Source organism: Salvelinus fontinalis, chromosome 8, assembly GCF_029448725.1.
Source record: "Salvelinus fontinalis isolate EN_2023a chromosome 8, ASM2944872v1, whole genome shotgun sequence".
Taxonomy (NCBI): Eukaryota; Metazoa; Chordata; class Actinopteri; order Salmoniformes; family Salmonidae; genus Salvelinus; species Salvelinus fontinalis.
This window is the reverse complement of record NC_074672.1, coordinates 5,162,063-5,184,124: the sequence shown is the minus strand read 5'-3', so window position 1 is coordinate 5,184,124 and position 22,062 is coordinate 5,162,063. Positions and strand designations below refer to the sequence as shown.

Below are 22,062 nucleotides of genomic sequence, written 5' to 3'. Positions count from 1 at the left end.
CTTTTAAATGTCCTCAGGCTCCCAGTGGAGACATTTAGAGGAAAATGGGATCTAAAATACTTGTTTTGACGCTGTGCATGGCTAACTTGACCGACTACGATTCCTGTTCCTTCATTGATCCAATAAATCGTTTTTTTTTTAACCTAGATCGTATTTCTCTTAGACAGCAAGGCTTCTCCTCTTATCAAAATGAGCCTTGATGTCATTGTTGAATTCAATTTAATTATGTGGTCCCTTGTATTCTTGTGGTTGTGAATGGAGTAAATGTATGCATTTAAATCATTAGAACCTGAGGTGGCATTTGCAATCAATTGAGGGCCACACAACCTCAATTACTTTATTACTTTTGATCAAAGCACAAATTATTGAACTTCACAAATAGTGGAAATAATTGATCAAGTAATTGACAAAGGAAAATGAGGTGTCCCGTCAATCCAACAGGATGGAATATCATTGACACAAAACCCCACTAACGCTGGTAGAACATCACTTTAACTCAGAGAACTGACGATGGGAGTAAATAAGGCCATTCACCGATGCAGTGAACGCTTCAAGGCATAGCCACGTTAGGCTATTTTGCCCAGTGGCACATTCCAAATATAAAAGATTGGAGTTTAGGCATCATTCATTGTAAGGGACGGGGCCATTGAACATAAGCTAAACAAATGCCTGGTTAGAGACAGCAGGAGCGGTACTCTCAATGATCGGCTATGAAAAGCCAACTGACATATACTCCTGAGGTGCTGACCTGTTGCACACTCGACAACTACTGTGATTATTATTATTGGCCATATTGGCCATATTCTGTTACAATCTCCACCCGGCACAGCCAGAAGAGGACTGGCCACCCCTCATAGCCTGGTTCCGCTCTAGGTTTCTTCCTAGGTTTTGGCCTTCCTAGGGAGTTTTTACCTAGCCACCGTGCTTCTACACCTGCATTGCTTGCTGTTTGGGGTTTTAGGCTGGGTTTCTATACAGCACTTTGAGATATCAGCTGATCTAAGAAGGGCTATATAAATACATTTGATTTGATTTAGAGAGAGACTGAGAACAGGAGTGCTTGAAGCTAAGGGCATGTCTGGAAAGAGGGAACAAAGCGAGAGAAAAGATGCAACTACATCAGTCAGCATGTCAATTTGTATTTCAACATATGGTGTGAGAGTGTGTGTGTGTCTGCTGCCTGGGACAATCTGGTACCATTTCTAAAATATCCTTCACTCCTATCCCAAGGGCTAGGCTGTTGTTTAACCATTTTTAAAAGATGGGTGTCGCCTGCCAGTGGGTTAGGTGGAGCTATTGAGAAGGCACGGCAAAAAGGGCCTAGGGATTGGGATGCCCCTACGACCGCCGATGTAAAGTTTATTTCATATCCAGGTTTGCTTTGACCTTGAATGGGGGAGTGGAAACTATAATGCCCCTCAAACCACAGCAATTTAACCAGAACATTCACTGGAGCCCATTACAGAACATTCAGATGAAAGGGAATGTTTCAATAATACTCTCTAACTTTTTCCAGCTTGAGGCATGAATGGGAACAGCTCCACAGTCACGTGAACAAGGTTATGTTTCAAAATGTTGACAACATTGTGCTCTACTGAACGTTACACTGGTGTAATTTTCATTACCTTCTGCTGACAGGGTCCAAAAGCTGGGTGCGTCTTCAGTGAGCTTGATGCCCTCTGGTAGCGATAGCACCAGCTCCAAGTTGACAGTCTGCCCTGGTGACACTGCCAGTGGTGGCATCGTCACCCTAGAAGCAGATTTGGGGAGCTTGGGGACTTTACAAGGTCCAGAGGACTTAGTTGGTGCAGAGTCTACCGCGTCCTCCACTGAAATGGGGAACTACAAGAGAGGGAGAGAAGAGAAACACGTTTCTTTGGTGTTTCTAAAAGAGAAGCTGTATTAAAGAGTCAAAGGAAAAGCAAGCCCCATAACATCTATGGCTTTCCACTTGTTCTCTCTTAAAAAATGTTTTCGAGCAGAGGTCCGGTAATTTCAAACCAAAATGTTTTCGGGCAAACGGTACTTTTTTTAATATGAAGGCTTCTGAAACAGATAGATAAATGCTTACTCACACACACACACACACACAATCATGCTCTTTCTGTCACACACACCCCTCACCAGTGACACGGTCTTGGTGTCCAGGTCCAAGACTTTGAGGTGGTGGTTGTTGGTGTCAGCTACATACAGCACCCTGCCACCCTCCCCGACACACAGGCCACCAGGCTCATTGAAGCTGGACTCAGTCAAGCTTGGCCCTAACACGTCACCAGCTTCCCCTGTCCCAGCCACAACCAGACACTGCCTGGTTTTTGGGTCCACCACTTTGATCTGAAACAAACAAACACAGCAAGGCTAAGAGGGATTTGATTTGTGAGTACTCTATACAACCAGTCCAAACATACATACACTCTGCCCTGGAGGCCTACTGTCTTCTCAAGAAGCAATCTCCAATCTCACAGCAGAGAATATAAAGGCTTTACATATGAATTGTCTATTGGCTGTTTCAGCAAAAACATCCAATGACACCCCACAAGCTCTTCCTCTTGATGCCTTTGTCACCGGATACTGATGTGAAACCACATGTCCATAAAATACAGTGTAAACATTACGTCTGAAAAACGGACCTTGTGGTTGTAGGAATCCGCCACATAGAGGAGGCCTTGGTCAGGAGCCCAGGCCACACCGAGAGGGTGCTGGAGCTTTGCGTCCACTCCTTTCCCGTCCACGTCCCCAAACGCAAACAGGTTCTGTCCCCAAAAAACACCACATGAACAACATGAGTCACGTTACATGTTTCAATTCATTTCAATGCCACTAGTCATCCATCCATCTAGGGCAGGGGTGTCAAACATACGGCCCAATTGGAGGGGTTCCAATCCGGGCCACAGATTTTTGGGGATATTTAGTTTTTGGGGGGAGGGGGACGACTCAATATACTTTCAAATAACTAAACCAAAATTTAAACTGTGTAGGAAGAATAATAGACCTACATTCATACAGTTTCTTGACTGTCCAGCTCGCTTAATAAATTACTCAAATGAAAGCAGTGAAAAGTTACCAAACTATGGATAGAGGAAATGTTGCCAATTTTCAGTGTGAACCTCGTTGAAGAGTGAATGCGGCCCCTGGGGCAAAATTTGTTTGGCACCCCTGAACTAGGGCCAATTTCGATTCAGCAGCCTTGCCATTTCTCAGAGTATTAGGAATCTGAACTGAGTCAACTATTTGTTAAATGAAGCCTTCTGATTGGCCAGAGTATAAAGATTGACTTGATGATGAAGCAGTGCAGTCCTCGACGAATCATCTGAAGTTTCTAAAGACAGATTACTCTCATATGTATAAAACTGAAGAAAAAAAACATTGAAAACAATGCTCTGCTTGAGGGAGGTTAGTGTAGATGTGTATTCATTGTGCACACCATGTAAAACATTTTGCAACAGTTTGCTAATGAAAACGAGTGTTTCTTAAAAAGGTCCAATGCAGATGTTTTTATATCAATATCAAATCCTTTCTGGGCAACAATTAAGTACCTTACTGTGATTGTTTTCAATTAAAATTGTGAAAAAGAAATAAAAATAGCTTTTTTGGCAAAGGGCAATTTCTCTAGCAAGAATTTGGCTAGGATTGTCTGGGAGTGGGGAGGCGAAAACTGAAAATTAGCTGTTATTGGCAGAGAGGTGGAATTCTTTCTTATTGGTCTATTAACTAATTTAGCACATGGTGATGTCACCATGGAATGCCAAAAGTCCATCCCACCAAAACAGGTTGAAATTTCAGGCAGTCTTTTCAGAAATATCCTACAAAATGTTATGCTGTTTTCAAATGAAACACAATACCTTGCTCTTGTTAAAGGGAGACACAACCCGTTGCTGGCAGCAGTGCGATAAGGGACAGAGTGAGAAATGATTGCAGTTAATAATGCAGCCATTGTCAATGGTAGAGGATGTCGGCTTCAATACCCTAATGGCATATCTAGAACCAGAATACAAGATGCCATGTTGAAAAACCGTGACGGCCATGATGGAGAAATTGTACAATGATTGTTCTGCATGTACAAAGCACGAGCCATCAACAAAAGATTGTTGGACGTCTATGAACATCACTGCAACGAGCTTGGAAAATTCCAGAAAATGATGTCATGGCTTCTGATAGGCAATTATTATTATTATTTTTTTTTTTTTACCTTTATTTAACTAGGCAAGTCAGTTAAGAACAAATTCTTATTTTCAATGACGGCCTAGGAACAGGAACAGTTAACTGCCTTGTCAGGGGCAGAACGACAGATTTTTACCTTGTCAGCTCGGGGATTCGATCTTGCAACCTTTCGGTTAGAAGTCCCACGCTCTAACCACTAGGTTACGCTGCTGCCCCTGGCATCATTTGAGTCAATCATTTGAGTCAACTGTGGATGTATTTCAAGGCCTACCTTCAAACTCGGTGCCTCTTTGCCTGACATCATGGGAAAATCAAAAGAAATCAGCAAAGACCTCAGAAAATAAATTGTAGACCTCCACAAGTCTGGTTCATCATTGGGAGCAATTTCCAAATGCCTGAAGGTACCACGTTCATCTGTACAAAAAAATAGTACGCAAGTATAAACACCATGGGACCACACAGCCGTCATACCGCTTAGGAAGGAGATGAACGTACTTTGGTGTGAAAAGTGCAAATCAATCCCAGAACAACAGCAAAGGACCTTGTGAAGATGCTGGAGGAAACAGGTACAAAAGTATCTATATAACCACAGTAAAATGAGTCCTATATCAACATAAGCTGAAAGGCCGCTCAGCAAGGAAGAAGCCACTGCTCCAAAACCGCCATAAAAAAGCCAGACTACGGTTTGCAACTGCACATGGGGACAAAGATCGTACTTTTTGGAGAATTGTCCTCTAGTCTGATGAAACAAAAATAGAACTGTTTGGCCATAATGACCATCATTATGTTTGGAGGAAAAAAGGGGAGGCTTGCAAACCAAAGAACACCATCCCAACCATGAAGCACGGGGGTGGAAGCATCATGGCATCATGTCACAAAATAGATGGCATCATGAGGGAGGAAAATGATGTGGATATATTGAAGCAACATCTCAAGAAAGTTAGTTAAAGTTAGTCAGGAAGTTAAAACTTGGTCACAAATAGGTCTTCCAAATGGACAATGACCCCAAGCATACTTCCAAAGTTGTGGCAAAATGGCTTAAAGACAACAAAGACAAGGTATTGGAGTGGCCATCACAAAGTCCTGACCTCAATCCCATAGAAAATTTGTGGGCAGAACTGAAAAAGCTTGTGCGAGCAATGAGGCCTACAAACCTGACTCAGTTACACCAGCTCTGTCAGGAGGAATGGGCCAAAATTCACCCAACTTATTGTGGGAAGCTTGTGGAAGGCTACTCAAAACGTTTCACCCAAGTTAAACAATTTAAAGGCAATGCTACCAAATACTAATTGAGCGTATGTAAACTTCTGACCCACTGGGAATGTGATGAAAGAAATAAAAGCTGAAATAAATAATTCTCTCTACTATCATTGTGATGTTTCACATTCTTAAAATGAAGTGGTGATCCTAACTGACCTAAGACAGGGAACTTTTACTAAGATTAAATGTCAGGAATTGTGAAAAACTGAGTTTAAATGTAGTTGGCTAAGGTGTATGTAAACTTCCGTCTTCAACCGCAGTCCGCATTGTGTACATCTGTCATGTTTCCGAGGGGATCCATTTTAAAGAGCTATCATTGATAACGTCGATGTGGATGGCGAGGTGCTCTCCCTGTCGTTTCCTGAAGTCCACTCCACTCCTTTGTCGACATTGAGTGAGAGGTTATTTTCCTGGCACCACACTCCCAGGGTCCTCACCTCTCGGCCTCATCATTGTTGGTAATCAGACCTACTACTGTTTAGTTGTCTGCCAACTTGATGATTGAGTTGGAGGCGTGCGTAGCCACACAGTCATGGGTGAACAGGGAATACAGGAGGGGGCTGAGCACTCACCCTTGTGAGGCCCCTGTGTTGAGGATCAACAAAGTGGTTGGTGTTGTTTTCTACCTTCACCACCTGGGGGCGGCACATCAGGAAGTCCAGGACCCAGTTGCACACGGTGGGGTTCAGTCCCAGGGCCCCGAGCTTAAAGATGAGCTTGGAGGGTACTATGGTGTTGAATGCTGAGCTATAGTCAATGAACAGGATTCTTACATAGGTAGCCCTCTTGTCCAGATGGGATAGGTCAGTGTGCAGTGAAATGGCCATTGCATCGTCTGTGGACCTATTGGGGCGGCAAGCCCCTAAGTGGGTCTAGGGTGTCAGGTAAGGTAGAGTTGATTTGATCCTTAACTAGCCTCTCAACGCACTTCATGATGACGTAAGTGAGTGCTACGGGGTGATGGTCATTTAGTTCAGCTACCTTTGCTTTCTTGAGTACAGGAACAATGGTGGACATCTTGAAGCAAGTGGGGACAGCAGACTCGGATAGGGAGAGATTGAATATGTCCATAAACACTCCAGCCAGCTGGTCTGCACATGCTCTGAGAACGCGGCTAGGGATGCAGTCTGGGCCGGAAGCCTTGCGAGGGTTAACACGCTTAAATGTTTTACTCACGTCGGCCACGGAGAAGGAGAGCCCACAAGCGGGCCGCGGTGGTGGCACTGTTATCCTCAAAGCGGGCATTTAGCTTGTCCGGAAGCAAGACCTCAGTGTCCCCGACGTGGCTCGTTTTCCTTTTGTGGTCCGTGATCGTCTGTAGATCCTGCCACATACGTCTCGTGTCTGGGCCGAAGAATTGCGACTCTACTTTGTCTCTATACTGACTTTTTGCCTGTTTGATTGCCCTACGGAAGGAATAGCGACACTGTTTGTATTCTGCCATATTCCCAGTCACCTTGCCATGGTTAAATGCGGTGGTTCGCACTTTCAGATTTGCACGAATGCTGCCATCTATCCACGGTTTTTGGTTAGGGTAGGTTAATAGTCACAGTGGGTACAACATCTCCTATACACTTCCTGATAAACTCAGTCAGTGTATCCATGTATTCGTTGATGTTATTATCAGAGGCTACCCGGAACATATACCAGTACGCATGATCAAAATAATCATAAAGCGTGGATTCCGATTGATCAGACCAGCGTTGAATCGTTCTGAGCACGGGTACTTCCTGTTTGAGTTTCTGCCTATAGGAAGGGAGAAGCAAAAGGGAGCCGTGATCAGATTTGCCGAAGGGAGGGCGGGGGAGGGCCTTGTAAGCATCCCAGAAGTTGGAGTAGCAGTGGTCGAGTGTTTTAGCAGCGCAAATACTACAGTCAATGTGTTGATAGAACTTCGGTAGCGTTTTCCTTAAATTTGCTTCGTTAAAAACCCCACCTAAAATAAATGTCGCCTCAGGATATGTGGTTTCCAGTTTGCATAAAGTCCAGTGAAGTATACACGGCTGTGACTATAACCGAAGAGAAATCGCTTGGGAGGTAATACGGTCAGCATTTGATTGTGACGTATTCTAGGTCGGATGAACAAAAGGACTTGACCATGAGTGGCTAATCGTGAAACATACACCCCTGCTTTTCTTCTTCACGGAGAGTTCTTTATTCTTGTCTGCGCGATATACTGAGAACCCAGCTGGCTGTATAGACAAAGACAGTATATACCCAGAGAGCCATGTTCTCATGAAATAAAGTATGTTACAATCCCTGGAAGGAGATTCTCGCCCTGAGCTTGTCTACATTTGTATCCAGAGACTGAACATTAACTAGTAATATACTCGGAAGCAGTGGATGGTGTGCGCGTCTCGTTAGTCGGACTAGAAGTCCACTCTGAATACCTCTTCTCCCCCGGCGGTGTATTGGAATCAGTTCGTATTCCCGGTCGTAAGAGTTACCACCGCTCTGATATCCAAAATGTCTTTCCGGCAGTATGTAATAACACAAACAATTCCCTGGACTAATAATGTAAGAAATAACACACACAAAAACGAAATACTGCAAAGCTACTTATGAGCTAGAAGCAGAGCTGCCCTATCTGTCAGCGCCATCTTTATATTTAAATGTTTATTTAACTAGGCAAGTCAGTTAAGATCAAGTTCTTCTTTACAATGACGGCTTAACCCGGACGACGATGGGCCAATTGTGCGCCGCTCTATGGGACTCCCAATCACGGCCGGTTGTGATACAGGGTCTGTAGTGTCGCCTCTAGCACTGAGATGCAGTGCCTTAGACCGCTGCGCCACTCGGGAGCCCCATCTTGCTTTATTAACCATAAAGAATCACTGCTGTCATCGCTGCCAAAGGTCCTTTTACAGAGTACTGACTCAGGGGTGTGAATACTTACAGTACCAGTCAAACGTTTGTCTGCACCTACTCATTCAAGGTTTTTTTATTTATTTTTACTATTTTCTACATTGTAGAATAATAGTGAAGACATCACAACTATGAAATAACATATGGAATCATAACCAAAAAGGTGTTAAACTAATCCAAACATATTTTAGATTTTTCGAAGTAGCCACCCTTTGCCTTGATGACAGCTTTGCACACTCTTGGCATTCTCTCAACCAGCTTCACCTGGAAAGCTTTTCCAACAGTCTTGAAGGAATTCCCACATATGCTGAGCACTTTTTGGCTGCTTTTCCTTCACTCTGTGGTCCAACTCATCCCAAACCATCTCAATTATCAGATACTCTTCCTTGGGTCCAGCAGAATTAAGGCAGTTATACAATTTTAAAAACAAACATTAAAAACAAAAACAACTTTAGAGTGTTTTCTATCCAAATTTACCACTTATATGCATATCCTAGCTTCTGGGCCCGAGTAACAGGCAGTTTACTTTGGGCACACTTCTCATCCAGACATCGAGATACTGCCCCCAAGCCATAAGAAGTTAATTATTAATTAATAAATCCTCTACAGGATCGGTGGGTCCCCCATGGGACAGTTGAGCTAACGTAGGCTACTGCGATTAGCATGAGGTTGTAAGTAACATAGACATATCTGATATTGGCAGAAAGCTTAAATTCTTGTTAATCTAACTGCACTGTCCAATTTACAGTAGCTATTAGTGAAATAATACAATGCTATTGTTTGAGAAGAGTGCACAGTTATGAACTTGAAGTTATTAATAAACCAATTAGGCACATTTGAGCAGTCTTAATACAACATTTTGAACAGAAATGCAAAGGTTCACTGGATCAGTCTAAAACTTTGCACATACACTGCTGCCATCTAATGGACAAAATATAAATTGCGCCTTGGCTGGAATAATACATTATGGCCGTTCTCTTGCATTTCAAAGATGGTAAACGCATGGTTTTTGCTTTGTATTATCTTGTACAAGATCTAATGTGTTATATTCTCCTACATTCATTTCACATTTCCACAAACTTCAAAGTGTTTCCATTCAATTGTATCAAGAATATGCATATCCTTGCTTCAGATCCTGAGCTTTGGGTAGATTTGGGTATGTCATTTTATGCAAAAATGTATTTTCATCTCCTGCTTCAGAAAACCAGAGTGACGCAACAAAGAAATCATATTGGTTTGACTGTAGTGGAATTTGGGGAATTTAAATAAATAGCCATATCTCCTTGTGAGCATGCTCAATAAATCAAAATTATTGGATAACACTCCCATTATAAAAATATTAAACATTTCAAAAGATTTAGAAACTTGCCAAGACTGTCAACTAAACTTACAACAAATGTTACATGGCGCTAGTAATGCTTTTCAAATCTTGTCACGACAGATGCTGTAATAATTCAGTCACTGCTCCAATTAAATCGTAAAAAAACTCCCTAGTTGCTTGTTTTTTGTAGCCCCTACATCACAATGATATGGTTTGTCCTTCCTTTATAAAGAACCAGATCTGTGGGGAGGAAGACAAAGTGCTGAGAGAGAACACTGCCTCACAGAGCGCTGAGCCTGTAATCAAGTTCTCCCTCCACCAGCCCCCTGCACCCTCGCCCTATTTAGAGAGAGCAAGGCCCATAGGTGCCATTTGGGATGCGCCCCTACTGTATAGTGTTTGTCGGGCTCAGGAGAGAACAGCCTAACATCAAGGATCAGCTTAAAAGTATAAATCTTCATCTTTAGGTGAAAGGGGGTCAAAACTGCTCTGACCCTGAATCAGTGTCAAGGGGTGGCGTCATTCTACTAAGTGTGGGGAACTGGAACTGCAACACTTGAACCATTGAGAGTCCCCAGTTGACATTGATACTAATATATTGATGATAAATTGAGATAAAAATGTACAGCGGATTCCTTTGGGGTTGCAACTAGATTGTGCCCAGAAACATTGGTTTGGATTTAATTTTGGATTCATGAGCAAAAAACAAAACATACAACCCAGTGTCCCAATCCTTGACACTCAGAAATACCTCTAAGAATAAGTAGATGTTACCCCATAGATATAGATGACTATTGTTCTTGCTATATTTTCTATGGGTTACCCCTAACCATTGATACGGGCTCAGATATTTTTTCCTCCTCCTAAGGGTTAAGGTTAAGATTGGGGTTATGGTATTGTGGTGTGGTTAGGGGAATCTTTTACCTTGAACCCCCCCCCCTAACCGTTCTATCACAGGACTGACTCACCAGGGGGTCTCTCTCGCCCCCCACCAGCAGTTTGACGGCGCCGTCCTTCAGCGCCAGGGAGCGCACAGTGCTGCTCTCACTGTCGGCCACGTACAGACACCCCCAGGGCTCCTCCGGAGCTGGGGCCAGGCCCGAGGGCTGGGCAAAGCCGGCCTTGTGGGGGTAGGCGTTGTTGCGGTTCTCCTCGTTGCCACTGCCGGCGAAGCGCACACACGTCCCCGCTTTGGACTCGCTGGAGGGAGTTGTCATGTTGTTAATATTGCCATCTGTGTGTATGCAGCCTATGTGATCCAGTGGTTAGTTCCGCGGAACCTGGCACATATGTATACCAGTCGGCATGGGTTCGAATCTGACCCATGCCTTTCTGACTCATAACATCGCCTAACTTTCCTGTCCCCTCTTCACCGTCCTCTCTCAATGAATACATAAAACCCTCCAAAATAAAATGATCATCCATCACAGCATTGGATGCAAATTGATAGGCACTAAAGCTTACGGTCAAATCTATGGAATGGTGAAATATCACAACATTGGTCTGTAAACCAATCCTAGCCTCAGGAGCCCCATCGTTTGATCCTAAGGAACTGGATTGGTGTACTTAAGCAATATGGTGCAAGCTCCCCTGACAGTGGATCTGTCACATTATTGGGTTCTCGTTCAGATTTGAAAACACCAAAAGGGTAGATAGAAGCTAATATCCTACTTGGTTCTAGACTGAATATATGGAACAACAACATTATCTGGCCCTGAAACAGTTGCAATTATGTGCCAGTCGCTCACCTTCTTTTAGGCAGCTTCCCATTTTCCAGGAACAGAGCCCAGATCTGATGTGTCCCTGCCATGGCCACCCACAGGATGTTATCCTCCTCACCACCTGGAAAGTAACACAGAAATATCCCTTTCACACTACTGAGCGAGCCGGATCGAGCAAAGCCGTGCTATACTGTACTGCTCTGGCCTGATCACACATCCACCTTTCTTTACCAGATCCATTGACTTGATCTGAGATTACCTCAACTAACCAGGAAGGATGGATGGATTTAAAAAAAAAATTTTGGGCATATACCAGGACCATACACTTGAATATTTTAGATCTGCAACGAAACATTGAGTACACAGGACCCAAATATTTCAGAGCTTGTACAGATGCTATTAGTCATTGGATACAGTCCAAAATAAATCCTTTATATTCAAGTAAAACATCTCCCCTATACTGACATGCTACCCATATCAGCTTAAACAGAGTAATATTTTGCTAGCAAATCTCTATGGGGTCAATTTCACACCTTAAGTATTGAATTCAAAATACAGCCTGGATTCAAACCAGGGTGTCTGTATTGACACCTCTAGCACTGAGATGCAGTGCCTTAGAACGCTGCGCCACTCGGGAGCCCTTTATTAATCAAACCAGTTCTTTAAAGATGCTAAATGTGTTTTGTTTCATTCTCTTGATACATTTTTGTTGGCTAAATGGTAGAGGCACTAGCAATTTCTTGATAATTGCTGCAATATAGCCTGTTCAAAACTTTGTGAAGGTTTAAAACAGTTCCCAAGTGTTGTGTTTTCATTCTGTTGAGCCATTTTCTTTGGCCAAATTAAGTCCAACTGTAATGTTGTGTTTGTCACAATATACTATCCAGTTTGTATTTTTCCTATCAGATTGAAAATGAATGAATTAGCCTCCTTTTGTAGCCTACGCCTATATCTGTTTAGCAATAAGTTTAAATAAAGTTTAGCCTATCTGACAAGGATAAAAACTGCATGTCGGTGTCGGAGCATGCCACCGGCATATCTCCATCTCTTGCTCTCTGGGGCCTAAGCTTCTCTTCCTTTATATTTATTTTTTAAACATTAATATCATATAGTGCACGCCTAAGTCTATGCATGCAATGCCCTGATGCATTTAGTGCTCAAATCTCCGACAGCTGAACCAGGACATGGACAATTATTGTTTTAGGAAAGTAAAAACCAACAAAACAATAGTCTATAAAGTTTAACATATGCTACACATTGAAACAAAAAAGTATTTTTGTAATTTGTTATAGGCCATTAAGGAAATGCAAATGGGGCTCATTTGGCCAATATCCCTTGTTTATTGACGGCGCTGGCTGTGTGGGTGGATCCCCTAATGGGTTACGCACCCAATGCATAATAAAAATAAACTCATTTCCATTTTTTAGGAACACAAGCTGACAAGCTCTATTTAACTTCAAGTTACTTCTAGGGAAGATTATTTTTCCGTAATAATTTTTTTTAAGGACAACTGAGTTCTGAACTCATGTGCTTTTTTTGTTGATAGAATAGTTGTAAGGAAGATCGACAACGTAGGAGGACATACGGGTAATACGGTAAATAAGGACAGGGACAGCTGGCCGAACCAAGACCAGACTCCGACACCTAGGGATGCTTCTAACATGCATTGTAAAATGAACTATGCTGCATTCGAAAAGGGATATGCAGACTAATTCAGGCCATCAGTGGAAATGGTACAAGTAGTTCTGTCCCAGAAGCCTTTGTTTGATTCCACTCAGGTAAGGCTAGCAAGCGACCAACGTCACCATTAACATAATGGCCATTGACAACCAACAATTGACCATTTTATATTAAACAAAGCGCCAAATTGTCTAGTGTCTATCATAAGTGTGTAAATCAAAACCCACATGAAAACATATAACAAGATGAAGGATCTAAGAACTTCAAAAGAAAAGGGAGATACAAACTTCATATTGATAACCTAGATATGGTGAACTTGATGCAAATTATAAAAAAGAAAAAGGAACTTAACTTGCCTCAAGGAGAATAATGAAAGCAAAGTATTATGCGAGGTATACCATTTTTTGAGGCTACTTAAACAAATTTAAAGAAGGGAGTGACTAAATTAGAAGTTGTAGCTTTACTTTGTTACACAGTCCATAACAATTGACTATGTGCCAAATCCCCACTAAACTTGAACTACACCCACATCTCACATTTACATCCTTCATCTACAATGGCACTGTTGGAGTTATGGCCTGTTCACCCCGCTACCATCTAGAAGGCGGAGACTGTACAGGTGTGTCAAATCTGGGACGGAGAGACTGATAAACAGCTTCTATCTCCAGGCCATCAAACTGTTTGTTAAACAGTCATCACTAGTCGGCCTCCGCCCAGTACCCTGCCGTGAACCTTAGTCAACTGTTACTAGCTGGCTACCCAGCACCAGGACTGCTACCCTATGTACTGTACATAGTGTCATTGAACACTGGTCACTTTAATAATATTTACATCCTGTTTTACCCACTTTATAGACACTACCGGTCAAAAGTTTTAGAACACCTACTCATTCAAGGGTTATTATTTTTACTGTTTTCTACATTGTAGAATAATGGTGAAGACACCAAAACTATGAAATAACACATATGGATTTATGTAGTAACCAAAAAAAGTGTCAAACAATAATAATGAGCAAACAAAGTAGCCACACTTTGCCTTGATGACAGCTTTGCACACTCTTGGCATTCTTTCAACCAGCTTCATGAGGTAGTCACCTGGAATGCATTTCAATTAAGAGGTGTGCCTTGTTAAAAGTAAATTTGTGGAATGTATTTCCTTCTTAACGCGTTCGAGCCATTCAGTGGTGTTGTAATAAGGTAGGGGGGTATACAGAAGATAGCCCTATTTGGTAAAAGACAAAGTCCATATTATGGCAAGAACAGCTCAAATAAGCAAAGAGAAACGACAGTCCATCATTACTTTAAGACATGAAGATCAGTCAATCTGGAAAACCATCAAGTGCTATGATGAAACTGGCTCTCATGAGGACCGCCACAGGAATGGAAGACCCAGAGTTACCTCTGCTGCAGAGGATAAGTTCATTAGAGTTACCAGCCACAGAAATTGCAGCCCAAATAAATACTTCAGAGTTTAAGTAACAGACACCTCTCAACATCAACTGTTCAGAGGAGACCGTGTGAAATCAGGCATTCATGCTCGAATTGCTGCAAAGAAAGCTCTACTAAAGGACACCAAGAAGAAGAAGAGATTTGCTCGGGTCAAAAAACACTAGCAATGGACATTAGACCGGTGGAAATTTGTCCTTTGGTCTGATGAGTCCAAATGTGAGATTTTTGGTTCCAACCGCCATGTCTGTGAGACGTGGTTTGGGTGAACGGATGATCGCATGTATATTTCAAATTGTAAAGCATGGAGGAGGCGGCGTGATGGTGCAGGGGAGCTTTTCTGGTGACACTGATTTGTTTAGAATTCAAGTCACACTTAACCAGCATGGCTGCAACAGCATAGTGCAGCGATACGCCCTCCCGTCTGGTTCAACAGGACAATGACCAAACACACTTCCAGGCTGTGTAAGGGCTATTTTACCAAAAAGGAGAGTGATGAAGTGCTGCATCAGATGACTTAACCTCCACAATCCCCCAACCTCAACCAAATTACTACATGCTACATGATTCCATATGTGTTATTTCATAGTTTCGCTGTTTCACTATTATTCTAATGAAGAAAATAGTGAAAATAAAGAAAAAACCTTGAACGAGTACAGTGGTTCCTCCTTTAAACATTTTGAGATTATGCCAAGGGGCTAAGAGGTCATTTGTGGTTTAATACGGTGACCTGCGTGACCACTTCATTGCTCCAGACCAGCGGAAGGGGAAGTTAGAGCACTGATTATGCTTTGGGGTCCTACTGTGTCTCTAACTGACAATGAATGGGCGACATAAACCTAAACAGGAACTGATAATTGTGCACGACTTCAGTATTACTTACTAAAACTGTTGTTACACTAAGGTTTTTATTATTTTATTAGGATTATTTTGCTCTTACTGAAGTACTGTAGGCCACTCCCGACCGGTTACGTTGTACAGCGCCTGAGTGGCACAATGCATTGCAGTGCAAGCTGTGTTGCTACAGATGATGGTTCAATACCCGTGCCGGCCTCGACTGGGAGACCCATGAAATGACTGTAGGTTTTTAGTTAAAAATTGAAATAAATCATTCAAAATAACAAACAGGCTTTATTTACAAATGAGTAACATTGTCTCACAACATGTTCAAGAATGGCTCATTTTACGTTATCTGAAAATGAAATCTCCAAAATATGTAAGGGGCATTGCACTAATAATGGCGCTGTTCTTAGTGCCAGTCTGCACTTTCAAACTAAAACAATGTAACTAATAATGGCATCTTTATGCTTTCATTAATAAAATAATGATAAAAATCCTCTTTCACAATGCCAATGTTTATTTAGTTATGGATCCATAACGAATTACCATGGGAATAAATATCACTGAATTACAGAAATTACCTTCCAATCCTCCAATATTGGCAGGGAGTCAGGTCATATTTTTCGATATATTGTAGACCTACCGTAGGTGACATGAGTCTCACTAGTGTTGAGTAATGTGCTGTTAAAAGTGGTGTAGGTCTTATTTATTTAAAGAGCATATTGAAGTTAGAAGCAATTGGATTTGAAGCAATAGCCTACAACTATTTTAGCACCGTTTCACGCTGCTCTGAGACGAGCATGGGGACTGGTCTTGATAAATCAATGAGATTTTTATTTTCACTTAATCTCCGTTTGGGTATTGGTTAGACTAGAATTGGAAATGGAAATGGATTCATAACGATTTACTATGGGAATAAATATCACTGAATTACAGAAATATTGGAACAAAGTTGTCAAATAAAGGCAAACAAATTGTTGCTTACTGGAAAATACTCTTTCAAACACACATGGTCACGTTGTACAGCGTCATTATGGCTATTTGCAGGGCTATATTTTGGACTTCAGAAATATTATTTTGGCCTTTATTCAGATAATCGTTAACAAGTCGTTTAAAAAAAAAAACCCGAAATGATCTCTAAAATATCGTTATATATAGCCTTCCCGCTGTGAATGTCTATTTCAGCACCATTTCGCGCTGCTCTGAGACAAGCATGGATAAACAAAAAATGTTCAACTATATTCCATTTATATATTCCATCTTGTCAAATAGCTGTCATATACGGCCATTATAAATCGCTGCCAGGTGGCATGCCGCTACCCCGGTTGACTGAGTCTTCATGACACAGACACAGTGGGTTTGAGGCCCCCCTTGCTTCAAGCTTTTTTATTAAAGGGGAAAAACTGTTCACTGCTAGTCGTGGAGGCGCGATTCAAATAACACAATGTGACAAAGTGGATGATTATAATAAAGTACATGAAACGTAGTACATGTAAGTATAATAGATACAACACCACTAAGTGGTGTTTTTGTTCTAACAGTAACGTTATACTATGCTATTGTATTCGGTATGTTAGGCCTATGTAGAATACTAATTAATCATCAAGTGATATTGCTAGACATTGATTCAGTTTTGATCTAAACTTTATTAAACAGGCACCATTCTAAGAAGTGGTGGAGTGTCGCTCCAGTACCACTAACCTTAACCTGTAGCAATAGCCTGTGTCGGCTCCTCATTAAATATATTTGTAATCTCCATTTACAAGGTTTGGCTGCACTTCCTTTCGCAACACACTATCACAATAAATATAATTGTACATTTCACTGGAAAAAAACAATATCTCACCTGGGCCGCAAACGGCGAAAAGTACCTGGAGCCTGGCTGTGAGCTATTGGTTCAGTTGAAATTTGGCGCGTTTTAGTAACTTTGAATAGCATATCGTGCCGTTTGACTTCTGTTAAGGCCATTTTCATTAAAAGGTATTTGATCACGTCCACATTTGTAATTAAATGATGCAGAATATGTTACCAGACATAATCACTGCCATCTGGTCAGGTTAGCATAAGGCTAAATGAGCCAGGTTATGTAATGGGAACAGCTAACATGTAGCATTTTATCATTTGCAAATACGTCCAATGACTGTGATTGGTTGATGCACATTTTGAGATAAAAAAACAAAAAAAACTAATGTTCACAAGTATAGACCCACTGGTTCTGATTCTGTTGTATTTAATTTGGTACTTAGTCACCCCAAGTTGGATCAATTTAAATCCATTCTAAGTGGAGACCTACCAGTAAGTTGGCTCTAGACTTACCTGCAGTCCCAAGGGCCAAGTCCCAGGGTGAGCTGATAGGCTGCTGGGGTCCCATGGCCCCTCCCTCCATGTCTGTGCCTTGATATCCCACTCCTGCCAGGGTGCTGACCTGTCCCTTCAACAAGTCAATCTGAGAGCGAGAGATTGGACAGTAATAAAGATTAAAGAGTCTGAAGAGGTTCTATTTGGAAGTACTTAGGATCCATTTACACAGACAGCCCAACTGCGATTTTTTTGGCCATTTATTGGTCTTTTGACCAATCAGATCAGATCTTTTGCCAATAAAAAGGCAAAAGACCATAATTGGGCAGCCTCTTTCTTACCTTCCTGATCAGATGGTTTTCAGTGTCGGCCACAAAGACAGTATCTCCTTTGATGACAATCCCCTGTGGGGAGCAGAAGGTTGCTTCGTCGAGATTACCGTCTTTCCTACCACTCTCAGGCCCTGTGACGTCACAGGATGACAGGTATGGAAGACTTCATTTGGGGTGCATGTCAATAGTTTAAAGAGGCCTTTTAAAGTTAGTATTTCCTTCATTTGCATTGACATGTCAATATGTCAAAGACCTGGGCAGGTTGGACAGACCCTTGCCTCCTAGCTAACAGACTATACATACAATTACATTTCTATACAAACACAGCATCTGGAATTCTGGATAAACGTGCGTTGCCATCACATCTTTCATTAGGTAGCAGTCTAGTAAAAAACAAGGTTAACAAAATTGAATATTACCAATAAATAGACAAATGGCACTTACACGTAAATGTAAGTAAATGACCCATGAGGACCAACATATAATATCAGATTGGGTGTCAAAATGAAAACCAAGAGTCTATATTTTGGGGAAATTAAGGCATATATACATTTTCCAACCATTTTCCATTTTAGAAAATAGGAATAAGTAAAGGCTTTGATCTAAGACAACATATACCAGACATTCTTAAAATGTATTAGAAATGCATATTAAAACACAATAACATTGAAGTATAAACCCGTGCAAAACAATATCAACACTCAATCGTTAGTTTTGGAAAAATGATTTGCCTTCTGTAAGTTTAAGAAACTTTGCCTTGTGTCTTGTCATTTCATTACCAAAACCCCACATATATCTTTAAAGCCCCCATGAGATCTTTTTTTATTGCAATTTTAACTCATGTCTAATCAATCACTGAGTGTGTTAAATTATTGAATAACTCCAAAATATATATATTTCTTGACTCCTTTTTTTTTTGTCCCCAATTTCGTGATATCCAATTGGTAGTTACAGTCTTGTCCCATCGCTGCAACACCGATATGGACACGGGAGGCGCAAAGGTCGAGAACCATGCGTGCTCCGAAACACAACCCTGCCAAGCCGCACTGCTTCTTGACACACTGCTCGCTTAACCCGGAAGCCAGCCACACCAATGTGTCGGAGGAAACACCGTCCAACTGGCGTCATTGTGCATGCACCCGGCCCGCCACAGGAGTCGCTAGAGTGCGATGGGACAAGGACATCCCGGCCGGCCAAACCCTCCCCTAACCCAGACGACACTGGACCAATAGTGCGCTACCTCATGGGTCTCCCGGTCGCGGCCGGCTGCGACACAGCCTGGGATCGATCCCAGGTCTGTAGTGCCTTAGACTGCTGCGCCACTCGGGAGGCCCAAAATATAATCCGGGGTGAAACAGTTTAATGAAAAAAGTAGAGCGAAGGGAAAAATAAAATAAGCAAAGGAGCAACAAACTGCACAGCAGCATGGAAACAAGTCCCTGTTCACTATTTTGTTTCCTTTTCTGTCTCCCTTTCCTCCAACCCTAACCACTCAGCCCCTAACCAGATAGATTGCGAAAGCACATGACTTCGCTCTCTCTCTCCCGCTACTCTCTCCTCTATCCTATCATCTCTCCCTTCCGCTAAATCCTTCTCCCCTGTCTCCTGATTCTGCCTCCGCGACCCTACTCTCCACCCTTTCCACATCCTATGACTTACACTGTCCCCTTTTCTCCCGGCTCGGCCCTCCCCTCTTGCTACATGGCTGAATAACTCACTGCGACAGAACAGGGCTGCGGGCAGCTGAGGAAAGAAATGGAGGAAAACTAAACTTCCAGAGGACCTACAATATCATTATTTCACTCCCTCTCTACCTTCTCTTCCTCTGTGACCGCTGCTAAAGCCATTTTTAACCACTCTAAATGTCAAGCTTCTGCCTCTAACCCAAGTAAACTCTTTTCCACCTTCTCATCCATCCTTAAACCTCCTCCCTCCCTGCGGACAACTTTGTCAAACACTTTAAAAAAGTGTTCAGTCCACTGGTCTCACTCACACAGAACTACCCTATGCCTTGACCTCTTTTTCCGCTCTTTCTTCAGATGAAATCTTGCGACTAGTAAGTTCTAGCTGCCCGACAACCTGCCCCATCTTCTCCTCTCTTCTCCAGACCATCTATACGGACCTGCCATTCCTCATCAGCTCATCCCTGACCCCTGGCTGCGTCCACTCTGACGACTTCAGCATGGCCTGAGTCGCTCCCCTCCTCTAGAAATCAACACTGACATCAAAAACTATAGACCTGTATCCCTTTCTTTTCATTCAAACACTTGAGAGCTCTGGCTCTGAATTCTCTTGTTATCTCTCTCAGAACCCTAACCAGTCAGGCTTCAAGACGGGTCACTCAACCGAGATCGCTCTTCTCTGTCAGGGAGGCTCTCTGCACTGCCAAAGCTAACTCTCTCTCTTCTGTTCTCATCCTCCTAGATCTATCCGCTGCCTTCGACACCATAAACCATCAGGTCCTCCTCTCAGGGCTGGGCGTCTTAGACTCTGCACAGGTGACGTGGAGAGGATCTGTGTCTGCACCACTTACTCTCACTACTGGTGTCCCCCAGGGCTCGGTTCTAGGCCTTTTCTCTACACACCAAGTCACTCAGCTCTGTCATATTGGTCTTTGAGTGGGTCTGTGGACTTTTCCATGTGAATATTAGTCACCAAAATGTTTTATATTATCTGCCATCACTACAGGGTCTGTTGTCCTGAGTCTGCACAACACTGCCAGGACCTAGGATAAAGGGAGACGCTCAAGTGTTTTAGTACTATATCTCGACACATTCATGAAAATAGTCATGGCCTCTAAACCGTCAAGCTGCATCCTGGACCCTATTTCAACTAAATTACTGAAATAGCTGCTTCCTGTGCTTGGCCCTCCTATGTTGAACATAAGAGAAGGACACCAAATTCAAAACGAGCAACAATGTGTCTGTCGGCGTAATAAAACACTTGAGGGAAGAGGGGCGCAACAAAGCTGACCACTAGTGAAAGGATACATATGGTATGTAAATGTTAGCAATCTAGCTAAATCCCTCTAATGTACCCTGACAATATAAATCGGTAGCTACAGTTGAAGTCAGAAGTTTAAATACACCTTAGCCAAATACATTTATACTCAGTTTTTCACAATTCCTGACATTTAAACCATGTAAAAATTCCTGGTCTTAGGTCAGTTAGGATCACCACTTTATTTTAAGAATGTGAAATATCAGAATAATAGTAGAGAGAATGATTTATTTCAGCTTTTATTTCTTTCATCACATTCCCAGTGGCTCAGAAGTTTACATACACTCAATTAATATTTGGTAGCGTTGCCTTTAAATTGTTTAACTTGGGTCAAACATTACTGAACCTTATCCTTCCACAAGCTACCCACAATAAGTTGGGTGAATTTTGGCCCATTCCTCCTGACAGAGCTGGTGTAACTGAGTCAGGTTTGTAGGCCTCATTGCTCACACACGCTTTTTCAGTTCTGCCCACAAATTCTCTATGAGATTGAGGTCAGGGATTTGTGATGGCCACTCCAATACCTTGACTTTGTTGTCCTTAAGCCATTTTGCCACAACTTTGGAAGTATGCTTGAGGTCATTGTCCATTTGGAAGACCTATTTGTGACCAAGCTTTAACTTCCTGACTGATGTCTTGAGATGTTGCTTCAATATATCCACATAATTTTCCTGCCTCATGATGCCATCTATTTTGTGAACTGCACCAGTCTCTCCTGCAGCAAAGCACCCCCACAACATGATGCTGCCACCCCTGTGCTTCACGGTTGGGATGGTGTTCTTCGGCTTGCAAGCATCCCCATTTTTCCTCCAAACATAACGATGGTCATTACGGCCAAACAGTTCTATTTTTGTTTCATCAAACCAGAGGACATTTCTTCAAAAGTACGATCTTTGTGCCCATGTGTAGTTGCAAATCGTAGTCTGGCTTTTTTATGGCAGGTTTGGAGCAATGGCTTCTTCCTTTCTGAGCGGCTTTTCAGATACTGTGGATATTTATACTTTTGTACCCGTCTCCTCCAGCACCTTCACAAGGTCCTTTGCTGTTGTTCTGGGATTGATTTTTTACTTTTCGCACCAAAGTACGTTCATCTCTAGGAGACAGAACGCATCTCTTTCCTGAGCGGTATGACGGCTACG

General features: G+C 42.3%; 1 protein-coding gene across 1 annotated transcript in view; it reads right to left on the bottom strand.

Annotated features, from left to right (window-relative positions):
• Window positions 1-22,062, bottom strand: part of nhlrc2 (NHL repeat containing 2) — a 44,520-nt gene that overhangs the window by 5,612 nt on the left and 16,846 nt on the right. The window contains exons 5-11 of the mRNA XM_055930803.1: window positions 17,933-18,054; window positions 17,610-17,739; window positions 11,356-11,449; window positions 10,576-10,807; window positions 2,631-2,753; window positions 2,125-2,334; window positions 1,626-1,842 (exon numbers count right to left, since the gene is read on the bottom strand). Of these exons, the coding sequence (XP_055786778.1) occupies window positions 1,626-1,842; window positions 2,125-2,334; window positions 2,631-2,753; window positions 10,576-10,807; window positions 11,356-11,449; window positions 17,610-17,739; window positions 17,933-18,054 (1,128 nt within the window). The remainder of the gene's footprint in view (window positions 1-1,625; window positions 1,843-2,124; window positions 2,335-2,630; window positions 2,754-10,575; window positions 10,808-11,355; window positions 11,450-17,609; window positions 17,740-17,932; window positions 18,055-22,062) is intronic.